The sequence below is a fragment of the Emys orbicularis genome, chromosome 1 (genome assembly GCF_028017835.1).
Source record: "Emys orbicularis isolate rEmyOrb1 chromosome 1, rEmyOrb1.hap1, whole genome shotgun sequence".
Classification (NCBI taxonomy): Eukaryota; Metazoa; Chordata; order Testudines; family Emydidae; genus Emys; species Emys orbicularis.
The window spans coordinates 133,106,704-133,122,697 of NC_088683.1; the positions used below are offsets into that span (position 1 = coordinate 133,106,704).

General features: G+C 40.3%; 1 protein-coding gene across 1 annotated transcript; it reads left to right on the forward strand.

Moving 5' to 3' along the window:
* The first annotated feature begins 248 nt into the window (after positions 1-248).
* Positions 249-11,574, forward strand: UPK2 (uroplakin 2). Its single transcript, XM_065400315.1, has 5 exons — positions 249-330; positions 5,548-5,703; positions 6,861-7,098; positions 9,594-9,673; positions 11,432-11,574. Exons 1-5 carry the CDS (start codon positions 249-251, stop codon positions 11,572-11,574), a joined length of 699 nt encoding a protein of 232 aa, XP_065256387.1.
* The last annotated feature ends 4,420 nt before the right edge of the window (positions 11,575-15,994 follow it).

Below are 15,994 nucleotides of genomic sequence, written 5' to 3' on the forward strand. Positions count from 1 at the left end.
GAATCAAGTCCTTAAAGTTCCCATTACCTTTACACCCATGTTGCTGCCTCACTGTGTGATGAGAACTGCAGCTTTATCTAGTACATGCATCTCCCTTGTCTCTTCTCTTCCTTTTCTCCCATCCCCCTTCTATGCACCTGTTTAATGATGCAAATCCCTCCCACTTTTCCAAGGCAGAAAATCTACAGACCAAGAAACTTACTTCTCAGTTGTCCACCAAGCTAGACTAATCCCTTCACATTACAGCAATGAAGCTAATTCAGCTGATTTGCTTTGCTGGCTGCCTTGGAATAGGATGGGCTGTTCAACTGTCCAGTTTAGACAAAATCTGTAAGTACCACTTTTCTGTTTCAGTAGTAGCAAGCTACATTGGATTTTATGCTTTGAATTAATGTATTTATGTTTAGTAATGCTCAGCTGAATTGATGCTGTAACAGTGCAACCCAGGTTTAGATGAACAGGAAACAATATAGCAATATTTAGTTTTATTTCAGATATTGCTATTATTATTATTTATGTAGAGCCATACATATAAGGAGTTTTACAGGCAAATAAATTATTTATTAGAAGATTTATACATATTTCCCACATGAATCCTTGATTGTAAAACCTAACTCTATTTGATAGAGAATTTTGAATCATGTCAGGCCAAATTCTGCCATCATTAACACCAGCGTAGGTCTGAAGTATCTCCATGGACTTCAACTTCCACTGACATACTGTGGGCAAGAAATTATACCTTTTCCTTAAAAAAATTACTGATATGTACAGCTCATGCATGCACATGGCACTATATAAAACACTAAGAATAGGTAATAATAATAAAGTTAATAATAAATCAAATTACTCTAGATTTACACAGGTGTAACTGAGAAAAGAATTTTGTCCTTTAAATCTGATATTTATGTGTGTACAGAACAAAGAAAAAAAATTAAAACTCCATGCTACTTGAATAATAGGCAAAAAGAAACTATCTAGATTGAAGCCAAAATAAAAAATGGTATTAGGAAAGTACCAGAATGTATGATCTCCTTTCTCCTGGCGTAGTTAGTAAGAAGAAGAAAGAAAAATGTGCCTGAGATACTGCAACAAACTTATATATTGTAACAATCTTGTAATTCAGCAGTATCTGTCACACTGATCAGAATGCTCCCAAACCAGTTTCCAAAGGGTGATAGAATACTAAAGGCAGGAAAGTTGTTGGTAATGTTCTGCATTGTCTTAGTCAAAGGAAGATAAATAGTGCACATGCATAGGAGAAATGTGTAAGGTCACTTAATTTATCTATATGCGCATTTTAGGTATCATTAGAGTTAGGGTTACCAGATAGCAACTGTGAAAAAACAGGACAGGGGATGGGGGGTAATAAGCACCTATATAAGAAAAAGTCCCAAAAAACGGGACTGTCCCTTTAAAAACAGGACAGCTGGTCACCCTAATTTAGAGTACAAGTAGTGCAGATAGAGATCCTATTAGTCTTTATAGGAGTGTGACATTTTTAAGGTCAAACACACCTATTCTTGACCCTTTTCTTCACCCTGAATTCAGTATTCATATAGAGGTTGATTTTCAGCAGTCATTGGAGGTACAGGTGCTCAGCGCCTCTGAAAATGAAGCTCACAGCATATTTCATTATGTGTATAATAATGTGTTCATTTACCGCCCAAACCAATACTGCCTGAAAACAATGAGAGTCTTTCCATTGATTTTAACAGGAGTTGGATCAGGTCTTTGATGAGTGATAGGTACATTCTTTAAAAAACTGTTGATTCTTTCTGAATGAAAGGAGGTATTAGAATATAACCTACTGTTAGTAATTCATTAATGGAACTATTTATTTTTACATTTTAGGCCAGATTCTGCTCTCTGTGATACCAGTGTAAACCTAAAATAAGACTGTTCAACCCAATCAAGTTGCTCTGGGTTTCTATTCGGAGCAGAGTCTGGCCCTTTGGCTCCAGCCCTGCAGTCCTCAAGCAAGAAAAATTCCATGGGAGTTTTGCCTAAGGACTGAAAGATCAGGGTCTTCAGCATAACAAAGTAAACAAAATTGAAATCAGAGAGGCAAGGTCAGGTGGGTGAGGTAATCGCTTTTATTGGACCAACTTCTGTTGGTGAGAGAGAGAAGCTGTCGAGCTACACAGAGCTCTTCTTCAGGTCTGGGGAAAGGGACTCCCAGGGTCGTAACAAAATGCAAGGTGGAACAGATGCTTGGGAGTTCCTTTCCTGGACCTGAAGAAGAGCTCTGTGTAGCTCAAAAGCGAGTCTCTCTCACCAACAGAAACTGGTCCAATAAAAGATATTACCTCATCCACCTTGTCTCCCTAATATCCTGGGACCCACAGGGCTAGAGCTACACTGCATACAACTGAAATCAGTACATCAGAATGCAAAAAAAAAGAAAAAAAGAATTAGCATTAGGACAAATGGCCAGAGGCCATGTAGAGAGCACAATGAACTGGCTCACATTACACTGGTATCCAGGCGGACTAAAATGCTGTACCTGGTCTTCCAGCAAGCACAGGAGAGCCCAAGGTTTATCTCAGAGGTGACTAAGGGGAATACTGTCAGGTTAAAAGTCACATGTAAAAAAAACCCCAGTCATTACTAACAGTACATTAGAGCATTCTCAACTAGGGGTCTGGGGCCCCCTAGGGGGCAGCGAGAAGATTTCAGGAGGGCCGCCAAGCATGGCTGGCATTAGATTTTCTGGGGCCCAGGGCAGAAAGCTGAAGCCCCACTACATGGGGCTGAAGTGTGGAACCCTGAGCCCCACCACCCAGAGCTGAAGCCTGAGCAACTTAGCTTTGCAGGGGCCCCTGTGGTGTGGGACCTCAGGTGATTGTCCTGCTTGCTACCCTCTAATGCCAGCCCTGGCTTTTATATGCAGAAAAGCAGCTATTGTGGCACTGGTGGGCCGTGGAGTTTTTATAGCATGTTGTGGGGGGCCTCAGACAGAAAAGGGTTGAGAACCCCTGCATTAGAGAATATTCAGGGCCTGATTCTCCACTCTGTTACATTAGTTTTAGGCCCCAGTTCAGCAACATACTTAAGCATGTGTCTAACTTTAAGTATATGAGTAGTCTCACTGAAGTCAATGGGAGTTCTCATGGGCTTAAAGTTAGACACATCCTTATACACATCCTTGCTGAACTGGAGACTCATATCAGATAGCTCCAGTGGCATCACTGAAGTGATCAGCAGAAAATCTAACTCTAAAAAAATCTAATTTACTTTCCATTAGTGAGGCTGTCTGTTGATACTTTGCATTTCACTCATCTTGAAGAGTGAAATTAGACTAGATCATTCATTTTTCTTTGTAGTCCCTTTCTAGTCAGTTTCACTTTCTAGTTTGCACTGGCGTTGTAGGAAATTACTACAACCTGGGCAAAACCCATTTTAATTAAAAGATTTACTTAAAGAATGTACATATCTGGTTATTTAAACAAAAGTTAAGTTTTAGATTCAGGGCATGTCTACACGTATAGTGGTGCAGTGGTCAGGGCCGGTGCAACCCATTAGGTGACCTAGGCGGTCGCCTAGGGCGCTACAATTTGGGGGGCGGCAACCGCGGTGGTATTTCAGCGGCGGGACCTTCCGCCGCCTCTGTGGGGGGCGTCATTTCGGGGCGGGACCTTCTGCCGCCTAGGGTGGCAGAAAAGCTGGTGGCGCTCCTGGCAGTGGTGCAGCTGCAGCGCATCTCCCGTCTCCCCAGCTCTCCCGTCAGCATAATAAAACCACCCCTGTGAGTGGCAGAAGAGTTGTTTTTAAGTGTATAAAGGCTGATATTTAAACTAGCTATAATATTAATGTTTTATAACTACAAATGCTTCTCACTATAAACTGACTTGCTACTGATTCCACATAATAACCACACAGAGAGCTTGAAAAACTAACTTGTCCACTGCAAGTAAGAAATTTTCCCAGATGGTTGCCAACAGCTTCTGAAGAATCTAAGCTTGCTTTCTTCTATTTTATTTTAAGGGTTCTGGTCCTTATGGTTCCAGCTGTGAACAGAATGTAAGCCATTGCAGTGCTGTCTTCCTAAGTCTGCAGTCAGACAGCCCCAGTGCTTCTGCTGCTGCTTCGAGACCCCTGAAGCAGCAACAGAGTGAAAATCGACGATTTGAGATTTCACAGCTGCTGTTCAGTATCATGTGGGCAACAATGAAGCTGACAAGAATTAGATGAGGTTCATTCTGCAGCTGCTTGGGAAAGTAGTGGGCATCAGCAGTGGCAGGTGCTGGGGCTATCTGCTAGGAGGAAGACTGAAAAGTAGGGCTGGGGGAGAGGTAGAGAACCAAAATCCCAAGCCTCTCTGCAGCCAAGAGAGCTGATGGAAGAGTGGAGCAGTGGAGGCTTTACCACTCTTCACATTCCCTCCTGTGAATCAAGAAAGCTGCAGGAGGGTTAAAATAGCAGAAGGCTCTGAGAACAGAGGAAGTGAACTGTCAGAGGGAATTTTCCTTCTCCTTTCCAGAGTCAGAGGACCGGGTAGGAATTTATCAGTCATATACTACCTAATGGCTGATAGGAAAGATGGGGCTCCCAAACAGACTCAAGGGACGGCATCCTCCTCTTTTTCAATAGCTGTTGGAGAGAGGTTGGCTTCTCACCTGGGCATTGAATTTAGAAAATGGAAGCATCAAAGCTTTTGGGTTGGGACGGGGGCCACAATTAGGGAAGTGCAAACATAGCTTCAAGCCACATCTTCCCCTGCCTCCAATGGGCCCTGTGCTCAGGGCTGGACTGGAGTAACAGAGAATCTGGCCCTATGTTTTTAAAATAGATTATTTTAAAATGGATTAACCATTTATTAAAATCAAACAGTGTGTTACTCTTCAATTCCTTTAAATAGCAGGGAGTGTGGTTTTAGCGGAGTGGCAGCACGTCTTTTTCACAGAGGCTAGTAAGCTTAGTTCTTAGGTTAGTAGATGTTGTTTATGTTTTTCAACATAGATATATAAAGCAATAATTATATTATCAGAGGGATTGTGGCAGAACAAGGTACGGTATGCCCCACTCAAGACGGGCTTCTGCTGCGTTCCCAACCACAGACCTAGTGAGGAACTCAAAACCAGTTACGTTAGTAGTAATTGCAAATCATAAGTTTCATAGGTACATTCACCTAATTAAGATAACTAAGATTCTCTCCTAAACATTTGATCTGTTCCTTGAGTGTCTATAGCATTTAAAAAAAAAAAAAAAAAAAAAGCATAAGATAAATAGCGAAGCTGGTCCAAAATTGTCTATCAGAACATTTTTACAGTGGAAAATGGCTGTTCAACAAAAAGGAAGTTCTTGTGAAAACGTTTCCATTTTGTTGAACAATTTTGGTTTTCATCAACCCCCCCCCCCCCCCACCTGAAAAATGTCAATGAAAATGAAAAAAAAAATTTGTGTCCTCAGAGATTTTTCATGATGGGAAAAACTTATTTCCCCATCAGCTCTAATAAATATATCAATATCCATTAGCTAAATTTCCTGGTCATCATATATTTACATGGAGACAAATTTGCTCTAACGTTATCTTTTTTTCATTTCCAGCACTAGATTTCTTTCCAAATGCGAGCGTGATTTTAGCAGCAAGAATGAGTTCATCTTTCATTGTTAATATTCCTAAGTGTATTTCTTCCTCTCAATTCACACCCACCACGATTAGACCAGCAGTAGCGGCTGTTGGTGATAAAGTTGCTATGCCAGGTATGGTGTATTCTTGATTTTTCTCTTTCGATGTGTCGATTCTTTTAACTTGTCCACCTGTATCCTTGTGCCGTGCTCTGACACATGTGCGGCATCTTTTTTTCTGCCTGTTCTCCCTCTCTGACATGTCCTCTCTTCTGTCTCCATTCTTTCTTCTCCTTTTCATCTGTCTTTCTCTTTTTTCTATTTTTTAAAAATAAATTCTTGCTCCTTTTTGGGGGCTTTTCTTGCTCCCCTATTCATAATCCCATTCATGCTGCATGGGTTGTGGGCATCGTTAGTGGCTCTGTAAGGCCAGGACACAGGCATCACATCTGTGCCCTATAATTATCCTGGAGGCTTCTCATTCCCTGCAACATGGCTGTGGCCTTCAGGGACAGCTAGTCAGAAAATTTTTGTTTTAAGCTTTTACCTGTAAGAAAGGTGGAAACATTTTTCAAAGAGAATTTCCAGTAAAGTTTTTTCTGTTTTTCCTGCAAGTAGACATGTTATCCAATCCATGCCCTATAGATACCCACACTGCTCAGTCCATATACTACTGTGGCCTCTGGCTAGTCACGATGTTGCTTAGTTGAGGCACCATGGTTGTGGCCTGTGAATTATGTGCACACTATAAAGTTGGGAGAGAAAATCATTTTCAAAGTTCAGTTCTATTTTCACACTATCCTTTCTTCCCTCATTAATACAGACAATGAGGACTAGGTTGGCACCTTGCAATCTGTCCCTGGGAAAGGGGCAGGACATATTTGTTCTAGCCGAGGAGTAAAGAACAGGGACTGAATTATGACTCAGTCCCAATTCAGATCCTGTTTCCCACTTGTTCCATAGAGGATGTAAGCTGTGCCAACCTTTTTCCTGCAACCTACTTCCCCTCCTCTGTGTCAGCTCATCCTGTGCCAATGCTCTATCCACTCCTCACCTATCTGCACAGGCAAGGGACTAACACCCACAGGGCAGCTACTTCTCCCAGACATTACAACCCATGTTGCCTACACAGGGGAGAGAAAGGGGCACCTTATGGTTCCTTACTCCCCTGTATGGGATGCTTGAGCCCTCAGATAACATCTTCAAACCACAGTGTCAGTAATAGGTTATGGTCTTGCTGCATTGATTGGTCATATGATTAATGTGAAGTTTTTATGCTGTCCTTTTTCAAGCTGTGACAGACACCAATCAGATCAAATCCCTCTACTCTTCCTCTACTGCCCAAGTTTACTTTGCGGGAGAATTCAAGAGTGTCTCATGTAGAATAGCCAGGGATCTTGTGAGCATGGACATTGATGATGGGAACTACAAGCTGACCACAGTCGTAGGCTACCAGGTGGGGGTAGAAGTCTGTGAAAAACCTAAAGGCCCCTTCTGCAATCGAGCCCTTCAGCCATCGTCGATTTACAGGTACCGTATGAGCCAACTGAAATGAAAGTGCATTCAGTAGGGCTAAAATATTAGACTTTGATAAGTCAGTACTCTTACACAAGGTGATGCTGGCAACATGAAAGCATGAGAGGGTTTCCTTTCTCTAGCAAATATAAAAAGGGTTAAATATTTGTTTTTGTTTTTTTAAAACATGCTAGGCTCAGAGTTGTTTAAGAATTGTTTCCTGCCCTGTGTGGTTCAGTCATTTCCACTATAATTCAGGAGAGGTGCACTCCAAAAAATGCAACTTATTTACTTCTGATTCATGGTCCCTAGTGTTTAATACATTTTGTTTAGACACCCACTGAAACCAAACACAATGGTTTTAGAGATGAACCTTTCAGGCTCCACAACTACCTTAGGACTGAGATATTCCGGGGAAGACAAAATGAGGGTTCTCTTAAAAAACATACATAGGCATTCAAAAATGGGCTCTTATGTACACAGGACAAATTCTCCACTCTGGTTCCAGCCCCTTTGCAAAGTATTCAGAATCTGGCCAGAGCTGCTGAGTTGAGACTAGAGCTGGTTAGGAATCTGTTGACAAAATGTTTTTTCATTGGAAACTGCTGATTTGTCAAAACTGAAACTTTTCATGGGGAAGGATCAGTTTTGACAAATTTCTGAACTCGAAAAAATGTTGAAAAAACTTTTGAAATTGTTAAAACGTCCTGTTTTGAGATTTTCTAAGCAAAAAGCTGTCAGTTTTCTGGTTTGAAACCACATTTTGTTTCTAAATTTAAGCTAATGATAGTACATTTACAAATATTAAAATTCTGAGATTTTGACTTTTTGTCCTGATTTAGGATGGGAACATTTTTCAAAATCTCAACATTTTTTGGAGGACGGGAAAACCATTTCTTACCCAGCTCTAGCTGAGAATTCCAGTGGTAGGTAGTGGGGTGTGGGTTCAGAGCTGGCATAAAGCTGGCAGACCTGGCTCCCATTCCAACCAATCCCCACTACAGACTAGAAGGTGTGCTAGGGAATTGAATGGGCTCTTCCAATTCACAGCTGGGTATGGTTCCTTACAGCTTGTCTACACAGTTCAGCAATGCACGGTAGAGGGGTGTGATTTCTAAAGTGCACCAGGGTGTTGTGCACTAATTGGCTCATGTAGACCTTGCTGGTGTTAACTAAGTTCCCTTGTGCACATTAATTGAGTGCTGTTTGAAGCAGATTTACGATAATGTGCACTGAGGAGCATTTACTGCACATCAGCATGGTCTACACAGGCCAGTTAGTGCACAACACATTGGTGCACTTCAGAAATCACACCCCTCTAGTTCACATTGCCACACTCTATAGATAAGCCTTAGAGTTCATAGTCAACTGTTACAAGTTACAGCAGCCCCATACCTATTCTAACTTATGCTGAGGCTAGGGCAGCTAAGACTATCTCTACTATAAGGTACGCCACTCTTTGTTGGCAGGAGAAATAAAACAAAATAAAACCACCTCTAATGAGGGGTGGTAACTATGTCGGCGGGAGAGCATCTCCTGCCGATAAAGCGCTGTCCATACTGGCACTTTTCTCGGTAAAACTTTTGTCGGTCAGAGGTGTGTTTTTTTCACACCCCTGACTGACAAAAGTTTTACCGACAAAAGTGCCATGTAGACATAGCCTTAAGAATCAAGGAGGCAGAATCCCATTTTGCAAGCACATATGGGCATCTGAGTGTACAATGCCAGCTTGTGTAGATGCAATGGATGCATGCACTGTTTTTCTATTTTTCTCATTGCACCTTCTTCTGAAAATCAAAATGCTCTAAGTAATGCCATGCATTATCTTTAGAAAGCTTCCTTATTACCAAATACCATAAGTGATAGTTCATAACTGTAAACTCAGACAAAAAAGAAAAGTCATAGGTGGAGAACGAGGGCCTGGTCTAAAGCTTACCAAGTTCAAAGGACGTCTTTCCAGTGATTTCAAGGGGCTTTGAATCAGGCCCGTAAAGTGACTCAGAGAGAGATTAAAGAAAGAATTCCACTTACATGGATGAATTAAGAATGAAATGTGGAGATAGAAGAGTATGGGTGGATATGAAGTCAAAGAGGAAGGGAGGAGCAAATCCATGCAGAGTTTTGAAACATGTAGATAGTTTCTTAGGTGAATAAGAAACAGTGACAGACCCAAACCAAAACACTAGGTCCAAAAACCCTCCCGCCAAATATAGGTGAGCTTTAGAGCTGAATGCCAATTCAACATTTTGGACATGGGCCCATCTTAGTAAGGAACCATTTCAAGTAATGGTGGGATGGGAGTCAGAAGGTCCTTCTTTATGAAGACAGAGAACAGGCTGTGACAGCAATTTTCCATCATAAAAAAAAGTTTGCTATTGATTATGGTGGACAATATTATCCTAGGTTAAAAACAATCCAGAGCTAACAACTGCACTAAACATACAGTGGTATTTTGTATGATCCTGCTTAAGAGAATGTCTAATACTTATTTTTTACCATGCTTATTTAAGGGTAAATTTCTTTATTTTGGATGAAAATGCGGTAATAAGAGCTCACACAGGCTGGTCAGATGCCATACAAACAAACAATGGTGAGTCCCTAACATAGTGAAAAAGTCACTTCAGTCATTCTCATTAAGCTCCTGTCATTCTGAGTCATAAAATCACCCTGTTACAGAATAATAAGCTGCTCTGCTAAAGGTATTTTAACACTAGCCTTTCTCTCTCCAGTTCATAGTACTGTGCAGAAACTTGGGACTGGATTATCATTTACACCAGAAGTATTTTGTATCCACTTTGCAGTTAATCAGTTAATTTACGCGAGTGTAAAAGGCTACAAAAAGGTGGAAGGCATGTGAGAAGCAGGCCCGTGGTTTCATTTAGCCTGATTCATCACTACAGTATAAGGATTAAATAATAATAACTAATAATGAATCTGATTGAGATTTAAAAATAAGTAACCACCAACTTCCTGCACTAGGTTAGACATCTAATGCCTTGTCTTCACACAAAGTTGCATGGATTTAACTTATCTGGTTTAAAAACTGATTAAATTAAACCAGTGCAAAACCTAGGCGTGGACACTCTTAAATTGATTTATACCTGACTTCTATTGAATTAGCATAAATGGATTCCTTGCTGAATTAACATAAGCCATTTTAAAATTTATTTGGAGAGATTTCACCTGGAGACTGCACCAGTTTAATTATGGATCTTAAAAAAAACAAACGTTTAGGGTACGACTACACTGAAATCAGAGGTGTGATTGCTGCATGGGCTGGGATATCTGTGCTAGCTTTGATGGAGCTAGTACTGCTAAAAATAGCAGTGAATAAGTGGCAGCATGGCAGTGCGGGCATGCTAGGGACCCTGGGCACATACTTTTATTGCCAGCCTTTGCTGAACTCTGTACCTTCATGTATCCACTGCTATTTTAGCTGCACTACCTAGATTAAAGCTAATGTCAGTATGTCAGACTGTCCTGCAATCACAACTCTGTTTGCAGTGTACATATACCTTTAGACAAACTGCTAGTTTGTGTGTAAACAAGGCCTAAGTACCTGAATGCACCTAAAAACCACATGCTTAGATGTCTAAATAGTAGGGCTGTCAAACGATTAAAAAAAAATTGCAATTAATCGTGAGATTTAAAAAAAAGTCATGATTAATCGCAGTTTTAATCGCACTGTTAAATGATAATAGAATATCAATTTAAATTATTTTTGGATGTTTTCCAACATTTTCAAATATTTTGATTTCAGTTACAACACAATACCACGTGTACAGTGCTCACTTTATATTATTTTTTATTACAAATATTTGCACTGTAAAAAAGATAAACAATAGCATTTTTCAATTCACCTCATACAAGTACAGTAGTGCAATCTCTTTATCATGAAAGTTCAACTTACAAATGTAGAATTTATTTTTTTTTGTTACGTAACTGCCCTCAAAAAACAAAACAATGTAAAACTTTAGAGCCTACAAATCGAAGCATGAAGGGCCATACGAATGTTTAGCATATCTGGCATGTAAATATCTTGCAACACTGGCTACAACAGTAACATGCGAATACCTGTTCTCACTTTCAGGTGACGTAAATAAGAAGCAGGCAGCATTATCTCCTGTAATTGTAAACAAACATGTTTGTCTTAGCGACTGGCTGAACAAGAAGTAGGACTGAGTGGACTTGTAGGCTCTAAAGTTTTACATTATTTTGTTAACTGCGATGACAGCCCTACTAAATAGTACTACTTACACCCTCACACCAGGGTGCAAAAGGGAAACATCGGTTTGAAAATCTACCCCGATGGCTTTAACTCCCTAAATATTTTGTCTTTATATTTTAGTGACAAGCTTCACGGCATATGATGGATCATTCTTAGGGCGGGCCGGAGGAATGATAGTGATCACGGTACTGCTTTCTGTTGGTATGTTCGTGCTGGTGGTTGGCTTAATTGTGGCAGCAGCTCTTGGAGGAAAAAAATCATAAATCAGGCAAGCCAAGATTGCCTTCCAGAACAAAAACCACTACCGATCTGAATGAACTGCTTTCCGGGAATCAAGAATATCTACAATAATGAGTGCTGCATTAAAGAGGGAACATGAAGAATTAGAAATAGTATAAATCAGAATTGAAGATGTATAATGTATCAAATGAAAGCTGTATATAGCCTGATTTACAATGTGACAATTTTTAGATCAAGAGCTAACATTAGAGTTAGGCCCAAACCGAAACTCTAGGTCTAAACAACCCTGACGTTTGGTTCCAAGTTGGCTTGGGCCTTTCTCTAGCTAAGATACTTTGGTGCCATAAACAAAAATCCATCGTCATTAACCCGAGACATGCAGCTAGGGAGCTGTATATCACATGTGCCACAGTGCATGACTTTTAATTCTAGGAGCAACATTTCTGAGGGTGCTTGGGCAGGCTTTATATCTCAGTGTCTTAACACATCTGCTGTGTTAGTGGTTGTATGGTATGCAATGGTTGATTATGGGTGCACTGAGGGCTATGGCTCATTGTGTGTAGTGAATTTCTATTTACACCCATGAATCAGAGGCCACCATCTTTGAGTCTGACATTTCACGTTGGCTGGAGAGGATGTATGGTGCATTGTGCTAACTGTCATAGGAATTGATTTTAGATGCCTGATCCTTAGAGATGTTGAGCAGCTATAACTTCCATTAACCCAAATCCACAAGCTTCTAATTGACATCAATGAGAGCTGCAGGTCCCTGGTGTCATGACCCACAGGGTTCAAACCTAGGTCTTCAGAGGCCATGGGAACAACCACACTCCAACTTGCCAGTCTGCTGACAATGGCTTACCTGGGACCCATGAAGCCCAGCCCCAGGGTTAGGCTCTGCCCTGAGGTCCATTTGGCAGAGCCCTGAGAGGCCTCATCTCAGCTGTCAGAATTTGCTTTGATGTTTTGGCAACTGCACTCAGACCTCTGAAGTGGTCTAGCTGTGAGCCCTCGGAGGTGTAAATATTTTCAATTAGTATTTTCAGTATAAATAATAATACCAATAACCAAATTAAATTCTTTAGGTTTGAGGCTCTGGGGTGGTTACAGATAAATTTAGTTTAGTCAAAGACTGTGAATGACACCATAAGTGATAGAATTAAAGACTTCATTTAAAATAGAAATTTAAAATAGAATAGATGGTTAAAGCAAACAGGAAGTATGATATAACCACACACTGCATTTTTATACTCACATTCCAAAATGAAATGGTGCAGCCAGGGGTGTCCATTCCCTGAATGAGAAGAATGGGTAAATAATCCTTTTTTTAATGGTATCTTGATGGTGGATGAGCATGCTAATCTAAAATTAATGTGCTATCCTTTAAAAAAATAATTTACAATAACACCCTTGATTAATTAGCATTAAGCCTATCTTTTACCATATCTATATTTCCGCTACCTTCATTAAAATACCTTCTACTCCCTCTTTGGCTATTTAATATTAAACATTTAACATTATCTTTAACAACTGTGTAAATGCCATTCCAATAACTGTCAGTATAGATAGCATCCAACCAGAACATTTACATTATGTCCAAAACTCTTGTTAGAACCAAACACGTTTACAAAATGGCCTGGGGTTATGTCCTAAGTTATCGCTAACTTGGCTATGAGTTGTCTTTCTTCACTTCACCCACAATTTACCACGCCCTCGCTATTGTCAAATCTAAACTTTGGCCCCACTTACATTTTAGCACATTTCTATTACATTTTTATGTAATATTAACAAACATCACTTTTATGGGCTACAGAGGAGAGGTTCCCAATCATCATCATGTGGCAAAAGGAAAAAAATACTGAAAAAAAAATAGATTGAGAACATGGAGTCTGAGTTTAATGGAGATGCGAATATGGCAGACCCCTACATAATTATATAAAAGTACAACCTATAACTAAGAGAGAGAGTGGGAAATGATAGAAATACATTGAGCCAAATTCTACTCTCGGTCAAACCCATGCAAACCCATTGACTTCAATGGAGATGCACAGGTGTAAGTGTGAGCAGAATTTGGCTCTTTGGGCTGAATCCAAAGCCCATTGAAGTCAATAGGAAGCTTTCCATATGACTTCAGTGAGTTCTGGATCAGGCCCTTTATGTTTGGTATCATTGAGTACCAAGTCTTCAAGTCTTACAACTAGGTATAAATGTAACTGTCAGTGATTACTTTTATGAAGTAATAACTGTGTCAAAATGAAATAAATGACAATCTGTGATGAGGATTTAAAAGCAATAAAAACAGTGGAAATTCAGCTGCAGTTTCATGATGATGCTGAATTTCATGAAATCCATAATAGCAAGAGTGTGATATATCAACAGAGGGAGTTCAACAACTGCTCTGGAGCAGTTATTCGTTTGTTAGGGGAATAATTCCTACCAATGATCAATTAACAATGGTGTCCAGTGGCACTGGTGTTATAGTTTACAATCCTTTACCATATTTTCATAAATTGCATTCAAGTCCTTGGTTTAATGGAATGCACATAATCTACATTGTACTGTCCTGATAAATTGTTATATGTTCAAACTCATTACAAATTTGAGCTCCCCCCGCCCCCACCTATCTCATGTAATAAAAAGGGTTTGGGGTTGCTTCCTCTCTTCCGAACACTTTGCTTTTTTTTCAGACGAGTTTTGAACATGTGAACTACTTTGACTTTCAAATAAAAATATGAATGCTGTATATAAAATAATGACCTCCATGAATATGTTCTGATGTTTTTGCAATGCAACTGAATCTGGGTTGAAAGGAAAAAACTCCAGCCTGAATGGAAAAAATTAAGAGTCGGATTATTTTCCTAGAAGGGTGACCTGATAAAAAAGCAGAGATCAAATAGTAAAACATTTTGACAAGAGTGATTTGTTATCCCTTTAGACCATTCTCCAAATTTCACTGAAATGCATTGGGCCTGAGGCCTGGTCTACACCTATAGATTCCAAGGCAGAAGGGATCACTGAGATCATTTAAAAAAACACTTTTACTTATGTAGATTATTCCCCTTCCTGTAGGGGGTTCATTAAACTTGTAAAAAAACCACCTTTTGACTGATATAATTGCATCCACAATGGAGGGTGTGGAGGGGAGGTAATACCCCTTTAAAAATACCTGAATGGTCCAAGCAGTACAGCTGTCTAGTGCAGACTTTATTCTCCTTTGTGCTGCATGTTGTGTAGTCACTTCCACCTGTTCAAAATAGTAGAGTTTTTTTACACAAATTTTGCACTAACTTTGCACTGATATAAATGTTGGCGCTAGATGCAGTGCAACAAAGAAGCATGCCCTTTGTTTTAACCAGGGGAACAGCAGTCCCTCTGATTCTAACTTCAGGATAGATGATTGAGAAAGCTTGGTAGCGTTTCCCAGGTGTCAATAAACAGTGGTATTTGCACGCCTTACTCCAAACAATGCTTTGTCAGTTGAGACCTACTTTCTTGTTAATTTCCAGCCTTGAGCTACTTACTATTTACTATGGGCATTTTTAAATAAATCATATATTGATTCTGTACATGTATTGTTAATTAAGGAACTGATCCTGTGTGGTGATGAGCTCCTCCAGAGAAGTGTAGAACACCTTCAATTGCTAATGAAGTCATTGGGTGGTGCTGGTGCTTAGCACCTCTCAAGATACACTCTGCAGGATTGGATGGTGTAGAGAAATCTGAGCGATGCACAGAAAGAAAAGTAAAAGATCAAATTATTTGAACATGAATTGTAAACAGAAGTATTTTTAATGCGAGCTTCGGGAGTTCCCTTTTCAACGGTTTAAAGTATTGTGACTGAAATCCTAGCTCCTGTGAAGTCAACGATAAAACTCTCAAGGACTTCAATGGAGACCTTGGTGTTTTGTTTTTTTCTCCAAATTTAAATAAATTTGTGCATAAACCGTGGCAGTTTTTATCAAAGTGAATCATTAAATAAAGCATCTGTATGTTATATGTTATGCAAAATGAGAGATGCATTCTACCACTCTTAGGCCTTGTCTACACTACGAGAGTACTTCGATTTTAGTTAATTCGACTATGTGGAATCGATATTACTAAGTCGAACGTGTGTGTCCACACTAAGGACAGTAATTCGACTTTGTGAGACTTTGTGAGTCCACACTAACGGGGCAAGCGTCGACATTGGAAGCGGTGCACTGTGGGCAGCTATCCCACAGTTCCCGCAGTCCCCCCTGCCCATTGGAATTCTGGGTCGAGCCCCAAATGCCTTCTGGGTAAAAAAATGTGTCGAGGGTGCTTTTGGGCGCCTGTCGTCATCCGTCCGTCACTCAAGCCCTCCCTCCCTCCCTCCCTGAAAGCGCCGGCGGGAAATCAGTTCGCGCGCTTTTCTGATTACTGGCAGCGCGGACGCCACAGCAGTGCGAGCATGGATCCCGCTGC

Coding starts and splice junctions, on each gene's coding strand:
- UPK2 (XM_065400315.1), top strand. CDS start 249: ATGAAGCTAATTCAGCTGATTTGCTTTGCTGGCTGCCTTGGAATAGGA. Junction 331..5,547: donor GTCCAGTTTAGACAAAATCT/GTAAGTACCACT, acceptor TTTCATTTCCAG/CACTAGATTTCTTTCCAAAT. Junction 7,099..9,593: donor CAGCCATCGTCGATTTACAG/GTACCGTATGAG, acceptor TGCTTATTTAAG/GGTAAATTTCTTTATTTTGG.